The sequence below is a fragment of the Mesoplodon densirostris genome, chromosome 4, assembly GCF_025265405.1.
Source record: "Mesoplodon densirostris isolate mMesDen1 chromosome 4, mMesDen1 primary haplotype, whole genome shotgun sequence".
Classification (NCBI taxonomy): Eukaryota; Metazoa; Chordata; class Mammalia; order Artiodactyla; family Ziphiidae; genus Mesoplodon; species Mesoplodon densirostris.
Genome location: NC_082664.1, coordinates 136,764,071 through 136,784,066, shown reverse-complemented (window position 1 = coordinate 136,784,066; position 19,996 = coordinate 136,764,071). Strand labels below are relative to the sequence as shown.

The following is a 19,996-nucleotide window of genomic DNA, read 5'->3' as shown; positions in this document are numbered from 1 at the left end:
ATTAATGATGTTGAGCATTCTTTCATGTGTTTGTTGGCAATCTGTATATCTTCTTTGGAGAAATGTCTATTTAGGTCTTCTGCCCATTTTTGGATTGGGTTGTTTGTTTTTTTGCTATTGAGCTGCATGAGCTGCTTATAAATTTTGAAGATTAATCCTTTGTCAGTTACTTCATTTGCAAATATTTTCTCCCATTCTGAGGGTTGTCTTTTGGTCTTGTTTATGGTTTCCTTTGCTGTGCAAAAGCTTTGAACTTTCATTAGGTCCCATTTGTTTCTCTTTGTTTTTATTTCCATTTATCTAGGAGGCAGGTCCAAAAGGATCTTGCTGTGATTTATGTCATAGAGTGTTCTGCCTATGTTTTCCTCTAAGAGTTTGATAGTTTCTGGCCTTACATTTAGGTCTTTAATCCATTTTGAGCATATTTTTGTGTATGGTGTTAGGGGGTGATCTAATCTCATACATGTCCCTGTCCAGTTTTCCCAGCACCACTTATTGAAGAGACTGTCCTTTCTCCACTGTACATTCCTGCATCCTTTATCAAAGATAAGTTGACCATATGTGCGTGGGTTTCTCTCTGGGCTTTCTATCCTGTTCCATTGATCTATGTTTCTGTTTTTGTGCCAGTACCACACTGTCTCGAGAACTGTAGCTTTGTAGTATAGTCTGAAGTCAGGGTGCCTGATTACTCCAGCTCCGTTTTTCGTTCTCAAGATTGCTTTGGCTATTCGGGGTCTATTGTGTTTCCAAACAAATTCTGAAATTTTTTTGTTCTAGTTCTGTGAAAAATGACAGTGGTAGTTTGACAGGGATTGCATTGAATCTGTAGATGGCTTTGGGTAGTACAGTCATTTTCACAATATTGATTCTTCCAATCCAGGAGCATGGTATATCTCTCCATCTATTTGTATCATCATTAATTTCTTTCATCAGCGTCTTATAATTTTCTGCATACAGGTCTTTTGTCTCCTTAGATAGGTTTATTCCTAGATATTTTATTCTTTTTGTTGCAATGGTAAATGGGAGTGTTTTCTTGATTTCACTTTCAGATTTTTCATCATTAGTGTACAGGAATGCCATATATTTCTGTGCATTAATTTTGTATCCTGCTACTTTACCAAATTCATTGATTAGCTCTAGTAGTTTTCTGGTAGCATCTTTAGGATTCTCTATGTATAGTATCATGTCATCTGCAAACAGTGACAGCTTTACTTCTTCTTTTCCAATTTGGATTCCTTTTATTTATTTTTCTTCTCTGATTGCTGTCGCTAAAACTTCCAAAACTAAGTTGAATAAGAGTGGTGAGAGTGGGCAGCCTTGTCTTGTTCCTGATCTTAGTGGAAATGGTTTCAGTTTTTCACCATTGAGGACGATGTTGGCTGTGGGTTTGTCATATATGGCCTTTATTATGTTGAGGAAAGTTCCCTCTATGCCTACTTTCTGCAGGGTTTTTATCATAAATGGGTGTTGCATTTTGTCGAAAGCTTTCTCTGCATCTATTGAGATGATCATATGGTTTTTCTCCTTCAATTTGTTAATATGGTGTATCACATTGATTGATTTGCGTATATTGAAGAATTCTTGCATTCCTGGAATAAACACCACTTGATCATGGTGTATGATCCTTTTAATGTGCTGTTGGATTCTGTTTGCTAGTATTTTGTTGAGGAGTTTTGCATCTATGTTCATCAGTGATATTGGCCTGTAGTTTTCTTTCTTTGTGACATCCTTGCCTGGTTTTGGTATCAAGGTGATGGTGGCCTCGTAGAATGAGTTTGGGAGTGTTCCTCCCTCTGCTATATTTTGGAAGAGTTAGAGAAGGATAGGCATTAGCTCTTCTCTAAATGTTTGATAGAATTCGCCTGTGAAGCCATCTGGTCCTGGGCTTTTGTTTGTTGGAAGATTTTAAATCACAGTTTCAATTTCAGTGCTTGTGATTGGTCTATTCATATTTTCTATTTCTTCCTGATTCAGTCTTGGCAGGTTGTGCATTTCTAAGAATTTGTCCATTTCTTCCAGGTTGTCCATTTTATTGGCATAGAGTTGCCTGTAGTAATCTCTCATGATCTTTTGTATTTCTGCAGTGTCAGTTGTTACTTCTCCGTTTTCATTTCTAATTCTATTGATTTGAGTCTTCTCCCTTTTTTTCTTGATGAGTCTGGCTAATGGTTTATCAATTTCATTTATCTTCTCAAAGAACCAGCTTTTAGTTTTATTGATCTTTGCTATCGTTTCCTTCATTTCTTTTTCATTTATTTCTGATCTGATCTTTATGATTTCTTTCCTTCTGCTAACTTTGGGGATTTTTTGTTCTTCTTTCTCTAATTGCTTTAAGTGCAGGGTCAGGTTGTTTACTCGAGATGTTTCCTGTTTCTTAAGGTGGGATTGTATTGCTATAAACTTCCCCCTTAGAACTGCTTTTGCTGTGTCCCATAGGTTTTGGGTCGTCGTGTCTCCATTGTCATTTGTTTCTAGGTATTTTTTGATTTCCTCAGTGATCACTTCGTTATTGAGTAGTGTATTGTTTAGCCTCCATATGTTTGTATTTTTTACAGATCTTTTCCTGTAATTGATGTCTAGTCTCATAGCATTGTGGTCGGAAAAGATACTTGATACAATTTCAATTTTCTTCAATTTACCAAGGCTTGATTTGTGACCCAAGATATGATCTATCCTGGAGAAAGTTCCATGAGCACTTGAGAAAAATGTGTATTCTGCTGTTTTTGGATGGAATGTCCTATAAATATCAATTAAGTCCATCTTGTTTAATGTATCATTTAAAGCTTGTGTTTCCTTATTTATTTTCATTTTGGATGATCTGTCCTTTGGTGAAAGTGGGGTGTTAAAGTCCCCTACTATGAGTGTGTTACTGTCGATTTCCCCTTTTATGGCTGTTAGTATTTGCCTTATGTATTGAGGTGCTCCTACTTCGGGTGCATAAATATTTACAATTGTTATATCTTCTTCTTGGATCGATCTCTTTATCATTATGTAGTGTCCTTCTTTGTCTCTTCTAATAGTCTTTATTTTAAAGTCTATTTTTTCTGATATAAGAATTGCTACTCCAGCTTTCTTTTGATTTCCATTTGTATGGAATATCTTTTTCCATCCCCTTACTTTCAATCTGTATGTGTCTCTAGGTCTGAAGTGGGTCTCTTGTAGACAGCATATATATGGGTCTTGTTTTTGTATCCATTCAGCCAATCCGTGTCTTTTGGTGGGAGCATTTAGTCCATTTACATTTAAGGTAATTATTGATACGTATGTTCCTATTCCCATTTCCTTAATTGTTTTGGGTTCATTATTGTAGGTATTTTCCTTCTGTTGTGTTTCTTGCCTAGAGAAGTTCCTTTAGCATTTGTTGTAAAGCTGGTTTGGTGGTGCTGAACTCTCTCAGCTTTTGCTTCTCTGTAAACATTTTAATTTCTCCATCAAATCTGAATGAGATCCTTGCTGGGTAGAGTAATCTTGTTTGCAAGTTTTTCTCCTTCATCACTTTAATTATGTCCTGCCACTCCCTTCTGGCTTGTAGAGTTTCTGCTGAGAGATCAGCTGTTAACCTTATGGGGATTCCCTTGTGTGTTATTTGTTGTTTTTCCCTTGCTGCTTTTAATATGATTTCTTTGTGTTTAATTTTTGACAGTTTGATTAATATGTGTCTTGGGGTATTTCTCCTTGGATTTATTCTGATGGGACTCTCTGTGCCTCCTGGGCTTGATTAACTATTTCCTTTCCCATATTAGGGAAGTTTTCAACTATAATGTCTTCAAATATTTTCTGAGTCCCTTTCTTTTTCTCTTCTTCTTCTGGAACCCCTATAATTCGAATGTTGGTGCGTTTAATGTTGTCCCAGAGGTCTCTGAGACTGTCCTCTGTTCTTTTCATTCTTTTTTCTTTATTTTGCTCTGCAGCAGTTATTTCCACTATTTTATCTTCCACCTCACTTATCCATTCTTCTGCCTCAGTTATTCTGCGATTGATCCCATCTAGAGTATTTTTCATTTCATTTATTGTGTTTTTAATCAATGCTTGATTCATCTTTAGTTCTTCTAGGTCCTTGTTAACTGTTTCTTGCATTTTGTCTATTCTATTTCCAAGATTTTGGATCATGGAAATAGAACCTTGGATCATCTTTAGTATCATTATTCTGAATTCTTTTTCAGGTAGACTTCCTATTACCTCTTCATTTGTTAGGTTTGGTAGGTTTTTATCTTGCTCCTTCACCTGCTGTGTGTTTTTCTGTCTTCTCATTTTGCTTATCTTCCTGTGTTTGGAGTCTCCTTTTTGCAGGCTGCAGATTCGTAGTTCCTGTTGTTTTTGGTGTCTGTCCCCAGTGGGTAAGGTTGTTTCAGTAGGTTGTGTAGGCTTCCTGGTGGGGGGGACTAGTGCCTGTGTTCTGGTGGTTGAGGCTCGATCTTGTCTTTCTGGTGGACAGGTCCACATCTGGTGGTGTGTTTTGGGGTGTCTGTGGCTTTATTATGTTTTTAGGCAGCCTCTCTGCTAATGGGTGGTGTTGTGTTCCTGTCTTGCAAGTTGCTTGGCATAGGGTGTCCAGCACTGTAGCTTGCTGGTCGTTGAGTGAAGCTGGGTGCTGGTGTTGAGATGGAGATCTCTGGGAGATTTTCCCGCTTGATATTATGTGGAGCTCGGAGGTCTCTTGTGGACCCGTGTCCTGAAGTTGGCTCTCCCACTTCAGAGTCACAGCACTGACTCCTGGCTGCAGCACCAAGAGCCTTTCATCTACCCGGCTTTTTTCCTCTGTGTTTCATCTAGTTTCACTTGCTCGTAGGGGACCGTGTGCAGAGGCCTTGCACCTGGCACTTGAGTGCGAAACCGCTGCGCCGACACCTCAGCTTGGGACCATATGCAGAAGCGCTGTACTTGACACAGTTCAAGATCTCCAGATTCTTTTATCTTTCTGACCATTTCTCGGTCTTGGCAATTTTTTCTACTACTTCCACCTCCTAACTAGAATGTTCTCCAAGTCTCAGTCACTGGCCCTCTGATTGTTTCTCATTATAATATATTATTTGGAAGAATCATCTTAGTTTGAAACTCTCTGTGCTACTTAATGACAGAAATGCTTGTCTTAAGAATACTTGACCTAAGTTTTCTTCTGTTCAACTGCCTTCAGGATTTTTCAACTTGCGTTTCTATTTCAAACTCAGTATGACTAAAAATGAAGTCATTATATCTTTTTGCTCCAATTCAAAACATAACAGCACTTGTATTCCTTGAGTTTCTCATGTTTGAAACTTTGAGAGTTATTTTGACTCCTTCCTCCACTCTACCTTATATGGTCCAAAAAAATCATACAGGTCTCATCTATTCTTCCCTTAAAAATATTTAAACTCTCCCCTTTCTCTCTCCTTCCACTGCTCTGTTAACCTATTCCAGGTCCTCATCTCTTCACTCTTAAATTACTACTTTCTCCTCTTGTTAAAGACCATATTATGAGAACCAGTTTCTTCTGTATCATGTCAAAACTCCTCTGCCTATTATTCAGGTTTCTCCATTTGATAATTCCATATGCTGCCAACTTGGAATAGCCCTCCTCTGTCTTCTTTTATTCATTTGTATGTATTTCCAGATAAATCCACATAGTTCTGTCATAAAGGTATTGAACACTAGTAAATCCCACACTACCACATTCTACAAATGTTTACATTGTTCATTTAAGAAATTTATTCTTAATATAGTGCTATATATAGTCGAGTCTTTTGGGTATCTAGACATTTTCTTTTGCTAGATTAGAAGCTACCAGAATGAGCTTTTATTTGTTTTGGTTCCCTCACCAACACTCAGCAGAATGCCTAGCAGATAAGTATCTGTTGATTATAAGAGTATCTTGAGATTTCTTTTTGTCTACCCATGCAGGAACGATCAGCATTATGATATTAATTTAATAATCCCAGCTCTGCCACTTACTTGCTGTGAAACCTTGGGCAATACATATAATCTCTATGCCTCAGTTTCCACATCTTTAAAATGGGGGTAGTAATAGTACCTAATTCACAGGGTTGAAAGTTAAAAGTTATTACTTTGCTTGTAATGAGTATAGAATAGTGAATGACATATGAAAATGCTCAGTAAATGTTAGTTATTATTACTACCACTTCTATTACTACTTAAAAATATTTGCCATATGCCTAATCTGTACTTTTCATATTTAGAGCTCTTTATCTTTTCAAAACACTTACACATTTTCTTATTTGGTTCTTAAAGTATTATTTCAGTTTTACGGATGAAACACAAATAGACAAATCAAGGTGTCCAAAGTCACAAAGCTAGTTTCCTCACCAATTCTTAAATCCACATTTCCAATTAAGAAATCTTCCCCTGGGCCTCAAAATCAATGTGGACAAAATGGAATTATATACTCCCTCAAAATCTGCTTTTCTTTGTACATACTCTTTCTGTAGCACATCACCACTCACTGAAGATGGAAGTACATAATAGCATTATTTATTAGTAGTAGCCTAATTCTTCTCTCAACTCTCCAGAACTAATTGGTCACCAAGTCCCATCAACTCTACCTTCCTAACATCTCACAGATGGATCCCTTCTCTGTTCACATGGGTTTTCATCACCTATCACTGGGATAACTATAATAACTTCCTTACTGATCTTCCTGTCTCTGGTCTTACTCCCCTCACATCTGTCCTCAACACTGCTACCTGAGTCATCTTTCCAAGTGCAGATCTTATCATGTAGCTTTCTTAATTCTTCAGTGGGTCTCCCTAGATAAAGTCCACCATTAAAATAGGAACCAGGGCATTCATGATCTGTCTCCTCTCTGCCACACCAAGATGTCCATGTCTATAATTATCATTACATGCACTTGATATATCTTTATAATCACTGTTTTTAATGTATTTTTCTTTTTTATTTTCCTTTTAATTTTTTTTTTTTTTTTTTTTTTTTTGCGGTACACAGGCCTCTCACTGTTGTGGCCTCTCCCGTTGTGGAGCACAGGCTCCGGACGCGCAGGCTCAGCAGCCGTGGCTCACGGGCCCAGCTGCTCCGCGGCATGTGGGATCCTCCCGGACGGGGCATGAACCCGTGTCCCCTGCATCGGCAGGCGGACTCCCAACCACTGTGCCACCAGGGAAGCCCTAATGTATTTTTCTTAACCAACACCAAAAACTCATAGATGATATGGACTTAGTCATATTTATCTTTGTGTTCTCAACACCAAACAATGTCTAACACATAGAAAGCATCAACAAATATTTTCTAGATTCACTGATTAACAAGTGGTCAGAAAATTTATATATCATATGATTAGTAAGTGGATATCTAACATCTGGCACATAAACGGTTCTCAGTTAAATGTTTAGTGGATAAATAAATTAGCTGGTTGCTATTCAATGATAATTACCAAAAAAAAAACCCAAAATACTTTTTCTTACTTTGTCTGCAAGGAACTGGTTGCGACGCTCTTCAATAAGTTTTTCCACAGCCCTCTTGTGTTCTAGTTGCTTCATTCTTTGCTTCTGAGCATTCACTAATTCTATTCGATCATCCTCAGCAAACTTCTCCAGCATAGCTTTTCTAAAGATCTCCTCTTCCTCTTTTGCAGCCTGAAGTACTAGTTCCTTCAAGGCCATTTGTTCCATAAAATTTTGCTTCAACTCCTTTTGCTTTCTCGATTTCTCTTCTGCTTCTTCCTAAATCACAATACATATAAAAGTTAATTCAGTAACTATTTCTTTACAGCAGATTTATAAAGATAGGGTAGAACAGAGTTTGATTAAGCTTAATGTCACAATATGAAATAAAACTGAAAAATTAAGGCTTTTCAAGGTAACACTTTGCCCCATCCTTTAAAAACTAATAGTTACACAAAGTACATGTTATCCTTGGATTGCCTCCTATTACTTATTTTAAATTTTAATTAATATATATTTACCGCCTTGTTTCTGTAGTCAGAATTAATGCATTAACTTTGAAAAGAGCTGATATAAAAAATTTTTGTATATCTCAGTTTATTAAATCTGTCATCTGTATAATTTGTACCAACTATGAATCATTCTAGAAACTTGTGTTTAAATCACTGATAAATATTTTTCAGAACAATAATCTAGCAATGACAATCGGAAGTATTTCAGGGAAATTCAAATTTACTTGAAGCAGTTAAAGTCCTTTCCTACAAGGTTTAATTTCCCCAACATTTTATTATGAAAGATTTCAAAAAATACAAAGAATTTTACAGTCATCACCCATTTTTGCTTTATCATCTATCTATTCAATTAGGACCGATATAAATTTTAAATCATTTGCTAATCTAACCAAATTTGCTCAATTCTAATACAAGCTCCAGGTAGGCCAGAATCTTCAAAGCATTCAAAATATTGCCTTAACAACACCCAGATGGCCAAGGTTCTTACCTACAGATAACACAAACTACAAGGGATTTACTCTAGGCCATCAGGTGGCATACAGAACTTCCTGGAAGGCCAGGGAACCAAGCTGTCCTCACACTGCTCAAGTCCTATTATGGTAACTCTGCCTATGGTAACTCTGACTGCTATCTCATTTTGCTCACTTCCATCTTCACACCTTGAAGTGGGGGTGATGACTGTTGGAGGTAACATAGTTCATATGAAGAATTCTAGCTAAAAGAAGAGAAATATAGTTTTAACTTTATAGTCTTTATAATAAAGAAAAATGAATTTAAAACAGGGTAGGATGTGGTAGGAGTAGGAGTGGGTTTTAAGTGAGCCAATCTGCAGTATCAGTTACAGCAACTTTGTTCATTACATTGATCATTCAGCCTCTTTTTCTTCATTTATCCCTATCTAATCCTCTTTTCAAATCCTACCTCCTCCATAGTCTTCTCTAATCACTCTAACTCAAACTTCTCTCTCTTTGTGAGCTCTTACACCATTTAATGTTCCATCATTTAATTTTATTCCATATATACATGCCTCATCTTCTCACTAAAAATAAATTCATAGATGGCATATCTTATATTCCTTTGGGATGCTGGGCATGTAGTGATTTTATAATATATAGTTTGTGTTTATTTACCATATATTTCATAGAAGTCAAAGGCTCACTGAAGGCAAAGATGCTGTGTCAGTTAGCTTTGAATTCCTCCACAGCTTATCATAATACTTTGCACAGAGAAATTCAGTACATATTGAACTAAATGAACTGTTGACATTGCCTGGCAACCATCTCCCATACAAATTTTAGTTTAATCCAATGGTGAAGACATCTGGCTAAAGAACAGGGAAGAGTTTGGCAAAACAACACACCATTTATTATGTTTTTCAACCAGAAAAGTGTTCATGTATTCTGATGTTTCTGGATCAGGATTATGTAGTTACATAATATGAACTGTATAATTTTCCATCCTTTTCTGTGTTCTAAAACCCATTATGTGGTTTGAGGAATAGTTCACTGAAGGTTTGAAGTAATTTGCTGTAAAACTACTCTGAGGCTGGAAACTTTTTAAAGATATCTTAGTCTGGGTCCTCCTCTGAAAGCAGAGCCTTAAACAAGGACTTATATATAGATATTTTACCAGGGGGGGAATCTCACTGGTGAGGGACAGAGTAAAACAAGGAAGGAAGAAAAGCCAACACAAGGTTACATCACTGAGCTGGTTACCGCCTCAGACAACTGAGGCTTAATCCTGCCAGGACCTTGTGAGGAATGCATGGAGCACCTTTTAGGACCTTCCCAAAGGCCGCCAGGCAGAGAAGAATTTATCCCTCAATTTCTGTCCACTGTTGGTTGAGGGATGCCCCAGAGGATGTTACCTCCCTGCCCCCCCGACACCCCTACACTTTAGGAAGCCGTCAGCACAGAGTCCGTCTGAGCCCTCACAACTGTTCCCCACAGCTGTCACTGAAATCAGAGGTGAGACTGAGAAGATGTGAGGCAGGGCACAAAAGTCTTGTGATAGAGGAAATATCCTTAATAATCTTATTTTGTCTAGTTTTTCTACATTTTTTGAAATCACTGTATTTTTAATGCAGAAAATTGTGCCATTGAGATTTTCATTTTATTAGTAGATAATTGAATAACTTTTCACTATTTTTCTAGTCTACTCTCTTTATAGACCCTTTATTCCTTCAAATTTTGTTTTCACCTTTTTTCTTTTTTATTACATTTTTCCAGAGTAAAATCTTTCCCCCCCCAATATTAAGCAACTGGATTAATAAATGCTAATGTGTTCTCCTGATTTTTGGTTTATTTCTACTTGTATCTTTATTATTTCCTTCCATATTCTTGCCTCATACTTGAATTTATATTTTTTTCTCAGTTATTGAGTTGGTTGCCTACACAGTTTTTTCTAATATTTCTCATTTAATAATTAATTGCCTGATAGATTTTGATAGGTCATAAATTTATCCTCTGAATTTTCTGCAAATATCCTCTTCAACCAATAATAATTGAAAAGAAAGTTTTTAGATTTTCAGTTAGTAGTTTAAAATATTTGTTATTAATTTCTAGTGATGTTTAAACACGCTTTCCCCTTGTATTATTCCAGTAAATTTTCTTTGGCGATCTAACAGCTTTTAAAGTTATGTACTTCAATACAACGTTACGTGGAAGATTAAATGTTCATTCTGTTTTACCTCCCTTGGTGATTATACCTTTTATCTGTGGTATCTGGGATTCATTTGATATTCCACTTACCTAGTGATAACCCTGCCTACCTGCTTCCCATTTGGTCATATATGCCTGTTATGCCTTCCTCCATCATTTTATTCTTAATGCTTTTTGGTGTTATTTGACATTAGGTATCTATAAGTGGATTACATTAAGATGTTTTCTTAAAAAAACTGGACACGTTTTATATTCTTACATGCAGTTAATTAAGGATTTACATGAAATAAGTTTTGATATTTTACACAGTTTCTATTTCCTCCTCGTTAATGAAACAGTATCTAAAATAATGTTCCATTTTTATATAGCTAATAGTATTACAAATAATAGTACTAATAGCTATAATTTATTGTGTACTTGGCTATTCATATATCTTGTCTTACAAACTTAAAACTTTTGGGAATTCCCTGGTGGTCCAGTGGTTAGGACTCCCCACTGTCACTGCTGAGGGCATGGGTTTAATACCTGGTCAAGGAACTAAGATCCTGCAAGCTGTGCAGTGTGGCCAGAAAAAACAAACAAACAAAGTGTTCAAACTTTTGGCTCATTTAAAAAAAACGGGGTGGGGAGCTTCCCTGGTGGCGCAGTGGTTGAGAGTCCGCCTGCCGATGCAGGGGACACAGGTTCGTGCCCCAGTCCGGGAAGATCCCACATGCTGCAGAGCGGCTAGGCCCATGAGCCATGGCCGCTGAGCCTGTGCGTCCGGAGCCTGTGCTCCGCAATGGGAGAGGCCACAACAGTGAGAGGCCCGTGTACCGCAAAAAAACAAAAAACAAAAAACAAAAAAACTGGGGGGCTTCCCTGGTGGCGCAGTGGTTGGGAATTCGCCTGCCGATGCAGGGGACATGGCTTCGAGCCCTGGTCCAGGAAGATCCCACATGCCGTGGAGCAACTGAGCCCGTGCGCCACAACTGCTGAGCCTGTGCTCTGGAGCCCATGAGCCACAACTACTGAAGCCCACGCACCTGGAGCCTGTGCTCCGCAACAAGAGAAGCCACCGTAGTGAGAGGCCTGCACACTGCAGCAAAGAGTGGCCCCTGCTCGCCGCAACTAAAAAGAAAGCCCGCGTACAGCAACAAAGACCCAATGCAGCCAAAAATAAATAAATTAATTTTTTTAAACTGGGTTTTTTATATTCTTTTATCAAGCTATGAGCATTCTTTATATATTCTGGATAAAGGTTATTTGTAAGATACACATATAGGGAATATTTTCTACCAAACTGTGGCTTGCATTTTCATTTTCCTAACAATATTAAGAAATTATTAATTAAAAAAAAACTTATTTATCTATTTTTTGGCTGCTTTTGGTCTTCGTTGCTGCACGTGGGCTATCTCTAGTTGCGGCAAGTGGGGCTACACTTCTTAGGTGTGATCCAGCAATCCCACTGCCAGGTATATATCCAAAGGAAATGAAAACAGGATCTTAACAAGGTATATGCACTCCCATGTTCATTGCAGTATTACTCACAATAACAAAAATATGGAAACAACCTAATTGTCCATAAACATATGAATGGATTAAAAAATGTGGTACATCTATATAAACTGGAATATTATTCAGCCATAAAAAAGAATGAAATCCTGCTATTTTTGACAACATGGATGGCCCCTGAGGGCTTTATGCTAAGTAAAATGAGCTGGACAAAGAAAAATATTGCATGGTAACACTTATGTGTGGAATCGAAAAAGAAAAAAAATGTCAAACTCATTGAAACACAAAGTTGAAAACGGTTGCCAGAGGCTGGCAAGTGGGGGAAATAGAAAGACATTGGTAAAATGGTACAAGTTTCTGGCTCTAAAACAAATAAGGTCTGAGGATCTAATATAAAACATGCTGACTATAGTTGATAACACTTTATTGTATAAATGAAATTTCCAAAGAGAGTAGAACTTAAAATATTCTCACACATAAAAAAACAAATCTGGAGGAGGGGAAGATGGCGGAAGAGTAAGACGCGGAGATCACCTTCCTCCCCACAGATACACCAGAAATACAGCTACACGTGGAACAACTCCTACAGAACACCTACTGAATGCTGGCAGAAGACCTCAGACCTCCCAAAAGGCAAGAAAGTCCCCACGTACCTGGGTAGGGCAAAAGAAAAAAGAATAAACAGAGACAAAAGGATAGGAACAGGACCTGCACCAGTGGGAGGGAGCTGTGAAGGAGGAAAGGTTTCCACACACTACGAAGCCCCTTCGCGGGCAGAGACTGCGGGTGGCGGAGGGGGAAGCTTCGGAGCCGTGGAGGATACCACAGCAACAGGTGTGCAGAGGGCAAAGCAGGGAGATTCCCGCGCAGAGGATCGGTGCCAACCAGCACTCACCAGCCCCAGAGGTTTCTCTGCTCACCCGCCGGGGCAGGCGGGGCTGGGAGCTGAGGCTCGGGCTTCAGTCAGAGTGCAGGGAGAGGACTGGGGGTGGCGGCGTGAACACAGCCTGCAGGGGGTTAGTGCACCACGGCTAGCTGGGAGGGAGTCCAGGGAAAAGTCGGGACCTGCCAAAGAGGCAAGAGACTTTTTCTCCCTCTTTGTTTCCTGGTGCTCGAGGAGAGGGGATTAAGAGCGCTGCTTAAAGGAGCTCCAGAGAAGGGCACGAGCCACGGCTAAAAGCACGGACCCCAGAGACGGGCATGAGACGCTAAGGCTGCTGCTGCCACCACCAAAAAGCCTGTGTGTGAGCACAGGTCACTATCCACACCCCCATTCCGGGAGCCTGTGCAGCACGCCACTGCCAGGGTCCCGGGATCCAGGGACAACTTCCCCGGGAGAACGCATAACATGCCTCAGGCTGGTGCAAAGTCACGCTGGCCTCTGTCGCCGCAGGATTGCCCCGCACTCCGTACCCCTGCCTACCACCGGCCTCAGTGAACCAGAGTCTCCGAAGCAGCTGCTCCTTTAACCCCATCCTGTCTGAGCAAAGAACAGACGCCCTCCGGTGACCTACACACAGAGGCGGGGCCAAATCCAAAGCTGAGCCCTGGGAGCTGTGAGAACAAACAAGAGAAAGAGAAATCTCTCCCAGCAGCCTCAGAAGCAGCAGATTAAACCTCCACAATCAACTTGATGTACCCTGCATCTGTGGAATACATGAATAGACAACGAAACATCCCAAATTGAGGAGGTGGACTCTGAGAGCAAGATTTATGATTTTTTCCTCTTTTTGTGAGTGTGTATGTGTATGCTTCTGTGTGAGATTTTGTCTGTATAGCTTTGCTTCCACCATTTGTCCTATGGTTCTGTCCATCTGTTTTTAAAAAAATTTTTTTTCTTAATAATTATTTTTTATTTTAATAACTTTATTTTATCTTTATTTTATTTTACTTTGTTTCTTTCTTTCTTTCTTTCCTTCCCTCCCTCCTTTAGACAACGAATCATCCCAAATTGAGGAGGTGGACTTTGAGAGCAAGATTTATGATTTTTTTCCCCTTTTCCTCTTTTTGTGAGTGTGTATGTGTATGCTTCTGTGTGAGATTTTGTCTGTATAGCTTTGCTTCCACCATTTGTCCTAGGGTCCTATCCATCCATTTTTTGTTTTGTTTTTATTTTTTTTCTAAATAATTACTTTTTATTTTAATAACTTTATTTTATCTTACTTTATTTTATTTTACTTATCTTCTTTCTTTCTTTCTTTCCTTCCTTCCTTCCATCCTTCCTTCCTTCCTCCCTCCTTTCTCTTTCTTTCTTTCTTGCTTTCTTTCTTTCTTTCTTCTTCTACTACTAACTCTTTCTTTCTACTTTTTCTCCCTTTTATTCTAAGCCATGTGGATGAAAGACTCTTGGTGCTGCAGCCAGGAGTCAGTGCTGTGACTCTGAGGTGGGAGAGCCAACTTCAGGACACTGGTCCTCAAGAGACCTCCCAGCTCCACATAATATCAAACAGTGAAAATCACCCAGAGATCTCCATCTCAACACCAGCACCCAGCTTCACTCAACGACCAGCAAGCTACAGTGCTGGACACCCTATGCCAAACAACTAGCAAGACAGGAACACAACCCCACCCATTAGCAGAGAGGCTGCCTAAAATCATAATAAGTCCACAGACACCCCGAAACACACCACCAGATGTGGACCTGCCCACCAGAAAGACAAGATCCAGCTTCATCAACCAGAACACAGGCACTAGACCCCTCCACTAGGAAGCCTACACAACCCACTGAACCAACTTTACCCACTGGGGACAGACACCAAACACAACGGGAACTACGAACCAGCAGCCTGCAAGAAGGAGACCCCAAACACAGTAAGATAAGCAAAATGAGAAGACAGAAAAACACACAGAAGATGAAGGAGCAAGATAAAAACCCACCAGATCTAACAAATGAAGAGGAAATAGGCAGTCTACCTGAAAAAGAATTCAGAATAATGATAGTAAAGATGATCCCAAATCTGGAAATAGAATAGACACAATAAAAGCAACATTTAACAAGGACCTAGAAGAACTAAAGATGAAACAAGCAACGATGAACAACACAATAAATGAAATTAAACATACTCTAGATGGGATCAATAGCAGAATAACTGAGGCAGAAGAACGGATAAGTGACATGGAAGATAAAATAGTGGATATAACTACTGCAGAGCAGAATAAAGAAAAAAGAATGAAAAGAACAGAGGACAGTCTCAGAGACCTCTGGGACAACATTAAATGCATCAACATTCGAATTATAGGGGTTCCAGAAGAATAAGAGAAAAAGAAAGGGACTGAGAAAATATTTGAAGACATTATAGTTGAAAACTTCCCTAATATGGGAAAGGAAATAGTTAATCAAGTCCAGGAAGCACAAAGAGTTCCATACAGGATAAATCCAAGAGAAATACGCCAAGACACATATTAATCAAACTGTCAAAAATTAAATACAAAGAAAACATATTAAAAGCAGCAAGGAAAAACAACAAATAACACACAAGGGAATTCCCATCAGGATAACAGCTGATCTCTCAGCAGAAACTCTACAAGCCAGAAGGGAGTGGCAGGACATACTTAAAGTGATGAAAGAGAAAAACCTGCAACCAAGATTACTCTACCCAGCAAGGATCTCATTCAGATTTGATGGAGAAATTAAAACCTTTACAGACAAGCAAAAGCTGAGAGAGTTCAGCACCACCAAACCAGCTTTACAACAAATGCTAAAGGAACTTCTCTAGGCAAGAAACACAACAGAAGGAAAAGAACTACAATAATGAACCCAAAACAATTAAGAAAATGGGAATAGGAACATACATATCAATAATTACCTTAAATGTAAATGGACTAAATGCTCCCACCAAAAGACACGGATTGGCTGAATGGATACAAAAATAAGACCCATATATATGCTGTCTACAAGAGACCCACTTCAGACCTAGAGACACATACAGACTGAAAGTAAGGGGATGGAAAAATATATTCCATGCAAATGGAAATCAAAAGAAAGCTGGAGTAGCAATTCTCATAACAGACAAAATAGACTTTAAAATAAAGACTATTAGAAGAGACAAAGAAGGACACTACATAATGATCAAGGGATCGATCCAAGAAGAAGATATAACAATTGTAAATATTTATGCACCCGAAGTAGGAGCACCTCAATACATAAGGCAAATACTAACACCCATAAAAGGGGAAATCGACAGTAACGCATTCATAGTAGGGGACCTTAACACTCCATTTTCACCAATGGACAGATCATCCAAAATGAAAATAAATAAGGAAATACAAGCTTTAAATGATACATTAAACAAGATGGACTTAATTGATATTTATAGGACATTCCATCCAAAAACAACAGAATACACATTTTTCTCAAGTGCTCATGGAACATTCTCCAGGATAAATCATATCTTGGGTCACAAATCAAGCCTTGGTAAATTGAAGAAAATTGAAATTGTATCAAGTATCTTTTCCAACCACAACGCTATGAGACTAGATATCAATTACAGGAAAAGAGCTGTAAAACATACAAACACATGGAGGCTAAACAATACACTACTTAAAAACGAAGTGATCACTGAAGAAATCAAAGAGGAAATCAAAAAATACCTAGAAACAAATAACAATGGAGACACGACGACCCAAAACCTATGGGATGCAGCAAAAGCAGTTCTAAGAGGGAAGTTTATAGCAGTACAATCCTACATTAAGAAACAGGAAATATCTCGAATAAACAACCTAACCTTGCACCTAAAGCAATAAGAAGAACAAAAGAACCCCAAAGTTAGCAGAAGGGAAGAAATCATAAAAATCAGATCAGAAAGAAATGAAGGAAATGATTACAAAGATCAATAAAACTAAAAGCTGGAAAAAAAAAACCTAAAAGCTGGTTCTTTTGAGAAGATAAACAAAATTGATAAACCATTAGCCAGACTCATCAAGAATAAAAGGGAGAAGACTCAAATCAATAGAATTAGAAATGAAAAAGGAGAAGTAACAGCTGACACTGCAGAAATACAAAAGATCATGAGAGATTACTACAAGCAACTCTATGCCAATAAAATGGACAACCTGGAAGAAATGGACAAATTCTTAGAAATGCACAACTGCCAAGAGTGAATCAGGAAGAAATAGAAAATATGAACAGACCAATCACAAGCACTGAAATTGAAACTGTGATTAAAAATCTTCCAACACACAAAAGCCTAGGACCAGGTGGCTTCACAGGCGAATTCTATCAAACATTTAGAGAAGAGCTAATGCCTATCCTTCTCTAACTCTTCCAAAATATAGCAGAGGAAGGAACACTCCCAAACTCATTCTAGGAGGCCACCATCACCTTGATACCAAAACCAGACAAGGATGTCACAAAGAATGAAAACTACAAGCCATTATCACTGATGAACATAGATTCAAAAATCCTCAACAAAATACTAGCAAACAGAATCCAACAGCACATTAAAAGGATCATACACCATGATCAAGTGGTGTTTATTCCAGGAATGCAAGGATTCTTCAATATACCTAAATCAATCATATTAACAAATTGAAGGAGAAAAACCATATGATCATCTCGATACAGACAAAGCTTTTGACAAAATTGGACACCAATTTATGATAAAAACCCTGCAGAAATTAGAGATAGTGGGAACTTTCCTCAACATAATAAAGGCCATATATGACAAACCCATAGCCAGCCTCATCCTCAATGGTGAAAAACTGGAAGCATTTCCACTAAGATCAGGAAAAAGACAAGGTTGCACACTCTCACCACACTTATTCAACATAGTTTTGGAAGTTTTAGCCACAGCAATCAGAGAAGAAAAGGAAATAAATGAAATCCAAATGAAAAAAGAAGAAGTAAAGCTGTCACTGTTTGCAGATGACATGATACTATACATAGAAAATCCTAAAGATGCTACCAGAAAACCACTAGAGCTTATCAATGAATTTGGTAAAGTAGCAGGATACAACATTAATGCACAGAAACCTCTGGCATTCCTATACACTAATGATGAAAAATCTGAAAGTGAAATCAAGAAAACACTCCCATTTACCATTGCAACAAAATGAATAAAATATCTAGGAATAAACCTATCTAAGGAGACAAAAGACCTGTATTCAGAAAATTATAAGCCACTGATGAAAGAAATTAAGGATGATTCAAATAGATGGAGAGAATCATCTCTCCATCTATTTAGGATGGAGATTAAGGATGATACAAATAGATGGATTGGAAGAATCAGCATTGTTAAAATGACTCTACTACCCAAAGCAATCTACAGACTCAATGCAATCCCTATCAAACTACCACTGGCATTTTTCACAGAACTAGAACAAAAAATTTCACAATTTGCATAGAAATACAAAAGACCCCGAATAGCCAAAGCAATCTTGAAAACAAAAAACGGAGCTGGAGGAATCAGGCTCCCTGACTTCAGACTATACTACAAAGCTACAGTAATCAAGACAGTATGGTACTGGCACAAAAACAGAAAGATAGATCAATGGAACAGGATAGAAAGCCCAGAGACAAACCCACGCACATATGGTCACCTTATCTTTGATAAAGGAGGCAGTAATGTACAGTGGAGAAAGGACAGCCTCTTCAATAAGTGGTGCTGGGAAAACTGGACAGGGACATGTAAAAGTATGAGATTAGATCACCCCCTAACACCATACACAAAAATAAGCTCAAAATGGATTAAAGACCTAAATGTAAGGCCAGAAACTATCAAACTCTTAGAGGAAAACATAGGCAGAACATTCTATGTCATAAATCACAGCAGGATCCTTTTTGACCCACCTCCTAGAGAAATGGAAATAAAAACAAAAATAAACAAATGGAACCTAATGAAAGTTCAAAGCTTTTGCACAGCAAAGGAAACCATAAACAAGACCAAAAGACAACCCTCAGAATGGGAGAAAATATTTGCAAATGAAGCAACTGACAAGGGATTAATCTCCAAAATTTATAAGCAGCTCATGCAGCTCAATAGCAAAAAAACAAACAACCCAATCCAAAAATGGGCAGAAGACCTAAATAGACATTTCTCCAAAGAAGATATACAGACTGCCAACAAGCACATGAAAGAATGCTCAACATCATTAATCATTAGAGAAATGTAAATCAAAACTACAATGAGATATCATCTCACACCAGTCAGAATGCCCATCATCCAAAAATCTAGAAATAATAAATGCTGGAGAGGGTGTGGAGAAAAGAAAACACTCTTGCACTGCTGGTGGGAATGTGAATTGGTACAGCCACTATGGAGAACAGTATGGAGGTTCCTTAACAAACTACAAATAGAACTACCATACGACCCAGCAATCCCACTACTGGACATATACCCTGAGAAAACCAGAATTCAAAAAGAGGCATGTACCAAAATGTTCATTGCAGCTCTATTTACAATAGCCAGAAGATGGAAACAACCTAAGTGTCCATCATCGGATGAATAGATAAAGAAGATGTGGCACATATATACAATGGAATATTACTCAGCCATAAAAAGAAACGAAATTGAGTTATTTGTAGTGAGGTGGGTGGACCTAGAGTCTGTCATACAGAGTGAAGTAAGTCAGAAAGAGAAAGACAAATACTGTATGCTAACACATATATATGGAATTTAAGGGAAAAAATGTCATGAAGAACCTAGGGGCAAGATGGGAATAAAGACACAGACCTACTAGAGAATGGACTTGAGGATATGGGGAGGGGGAAGGGTAAGCTGTGACAAAGCGAGAGAGAGGCATGGACATATATACACTACCAAACGTAAAATAGATAGCTAGTGGGAAGCAGCCGCATAGCACAGGTAGATCAGCTCGGTGCTTTGTGACCATCTAGAGGTGTGGGATAGGAAGGGTGGGAGGGAGGGAGATGCAAGAGGGAAGAGATATGGGAACATATGTATGAGTATAACTGATTCACTTTGTTATAAAGAAGAAACTA

At 38.4% G+C, this 19,996-nt stretch overlaps 1 protein-coding gene across 3 annotated transcripts in view; it reads right to left on the bottom strand.

Annotated features, from left to right (window-relative positions):
* The window catches only part of MNS1 (meiosis specific nuclear structural 1), a 103,881-nt gene that overhangs the window by 10,289 nt on the left and 73,596 nt on the right, over positions 1 to 19,996 (bottom strand). For all 3 annotated transcript variants that reach the window (XM_060097300.1, XM_060097301.1, XM_060097299.1), the window contains one exon: positions 7,413 to 7,670. In XM_060097300.1, the coding sequence (XP_059953283.1) occupies positions 7,413 to 7,670 (258 nt within the window). The remainder of the gene's footprint in view (positions 1 to 7,412; positions 7,671 to 19,996) is intronic.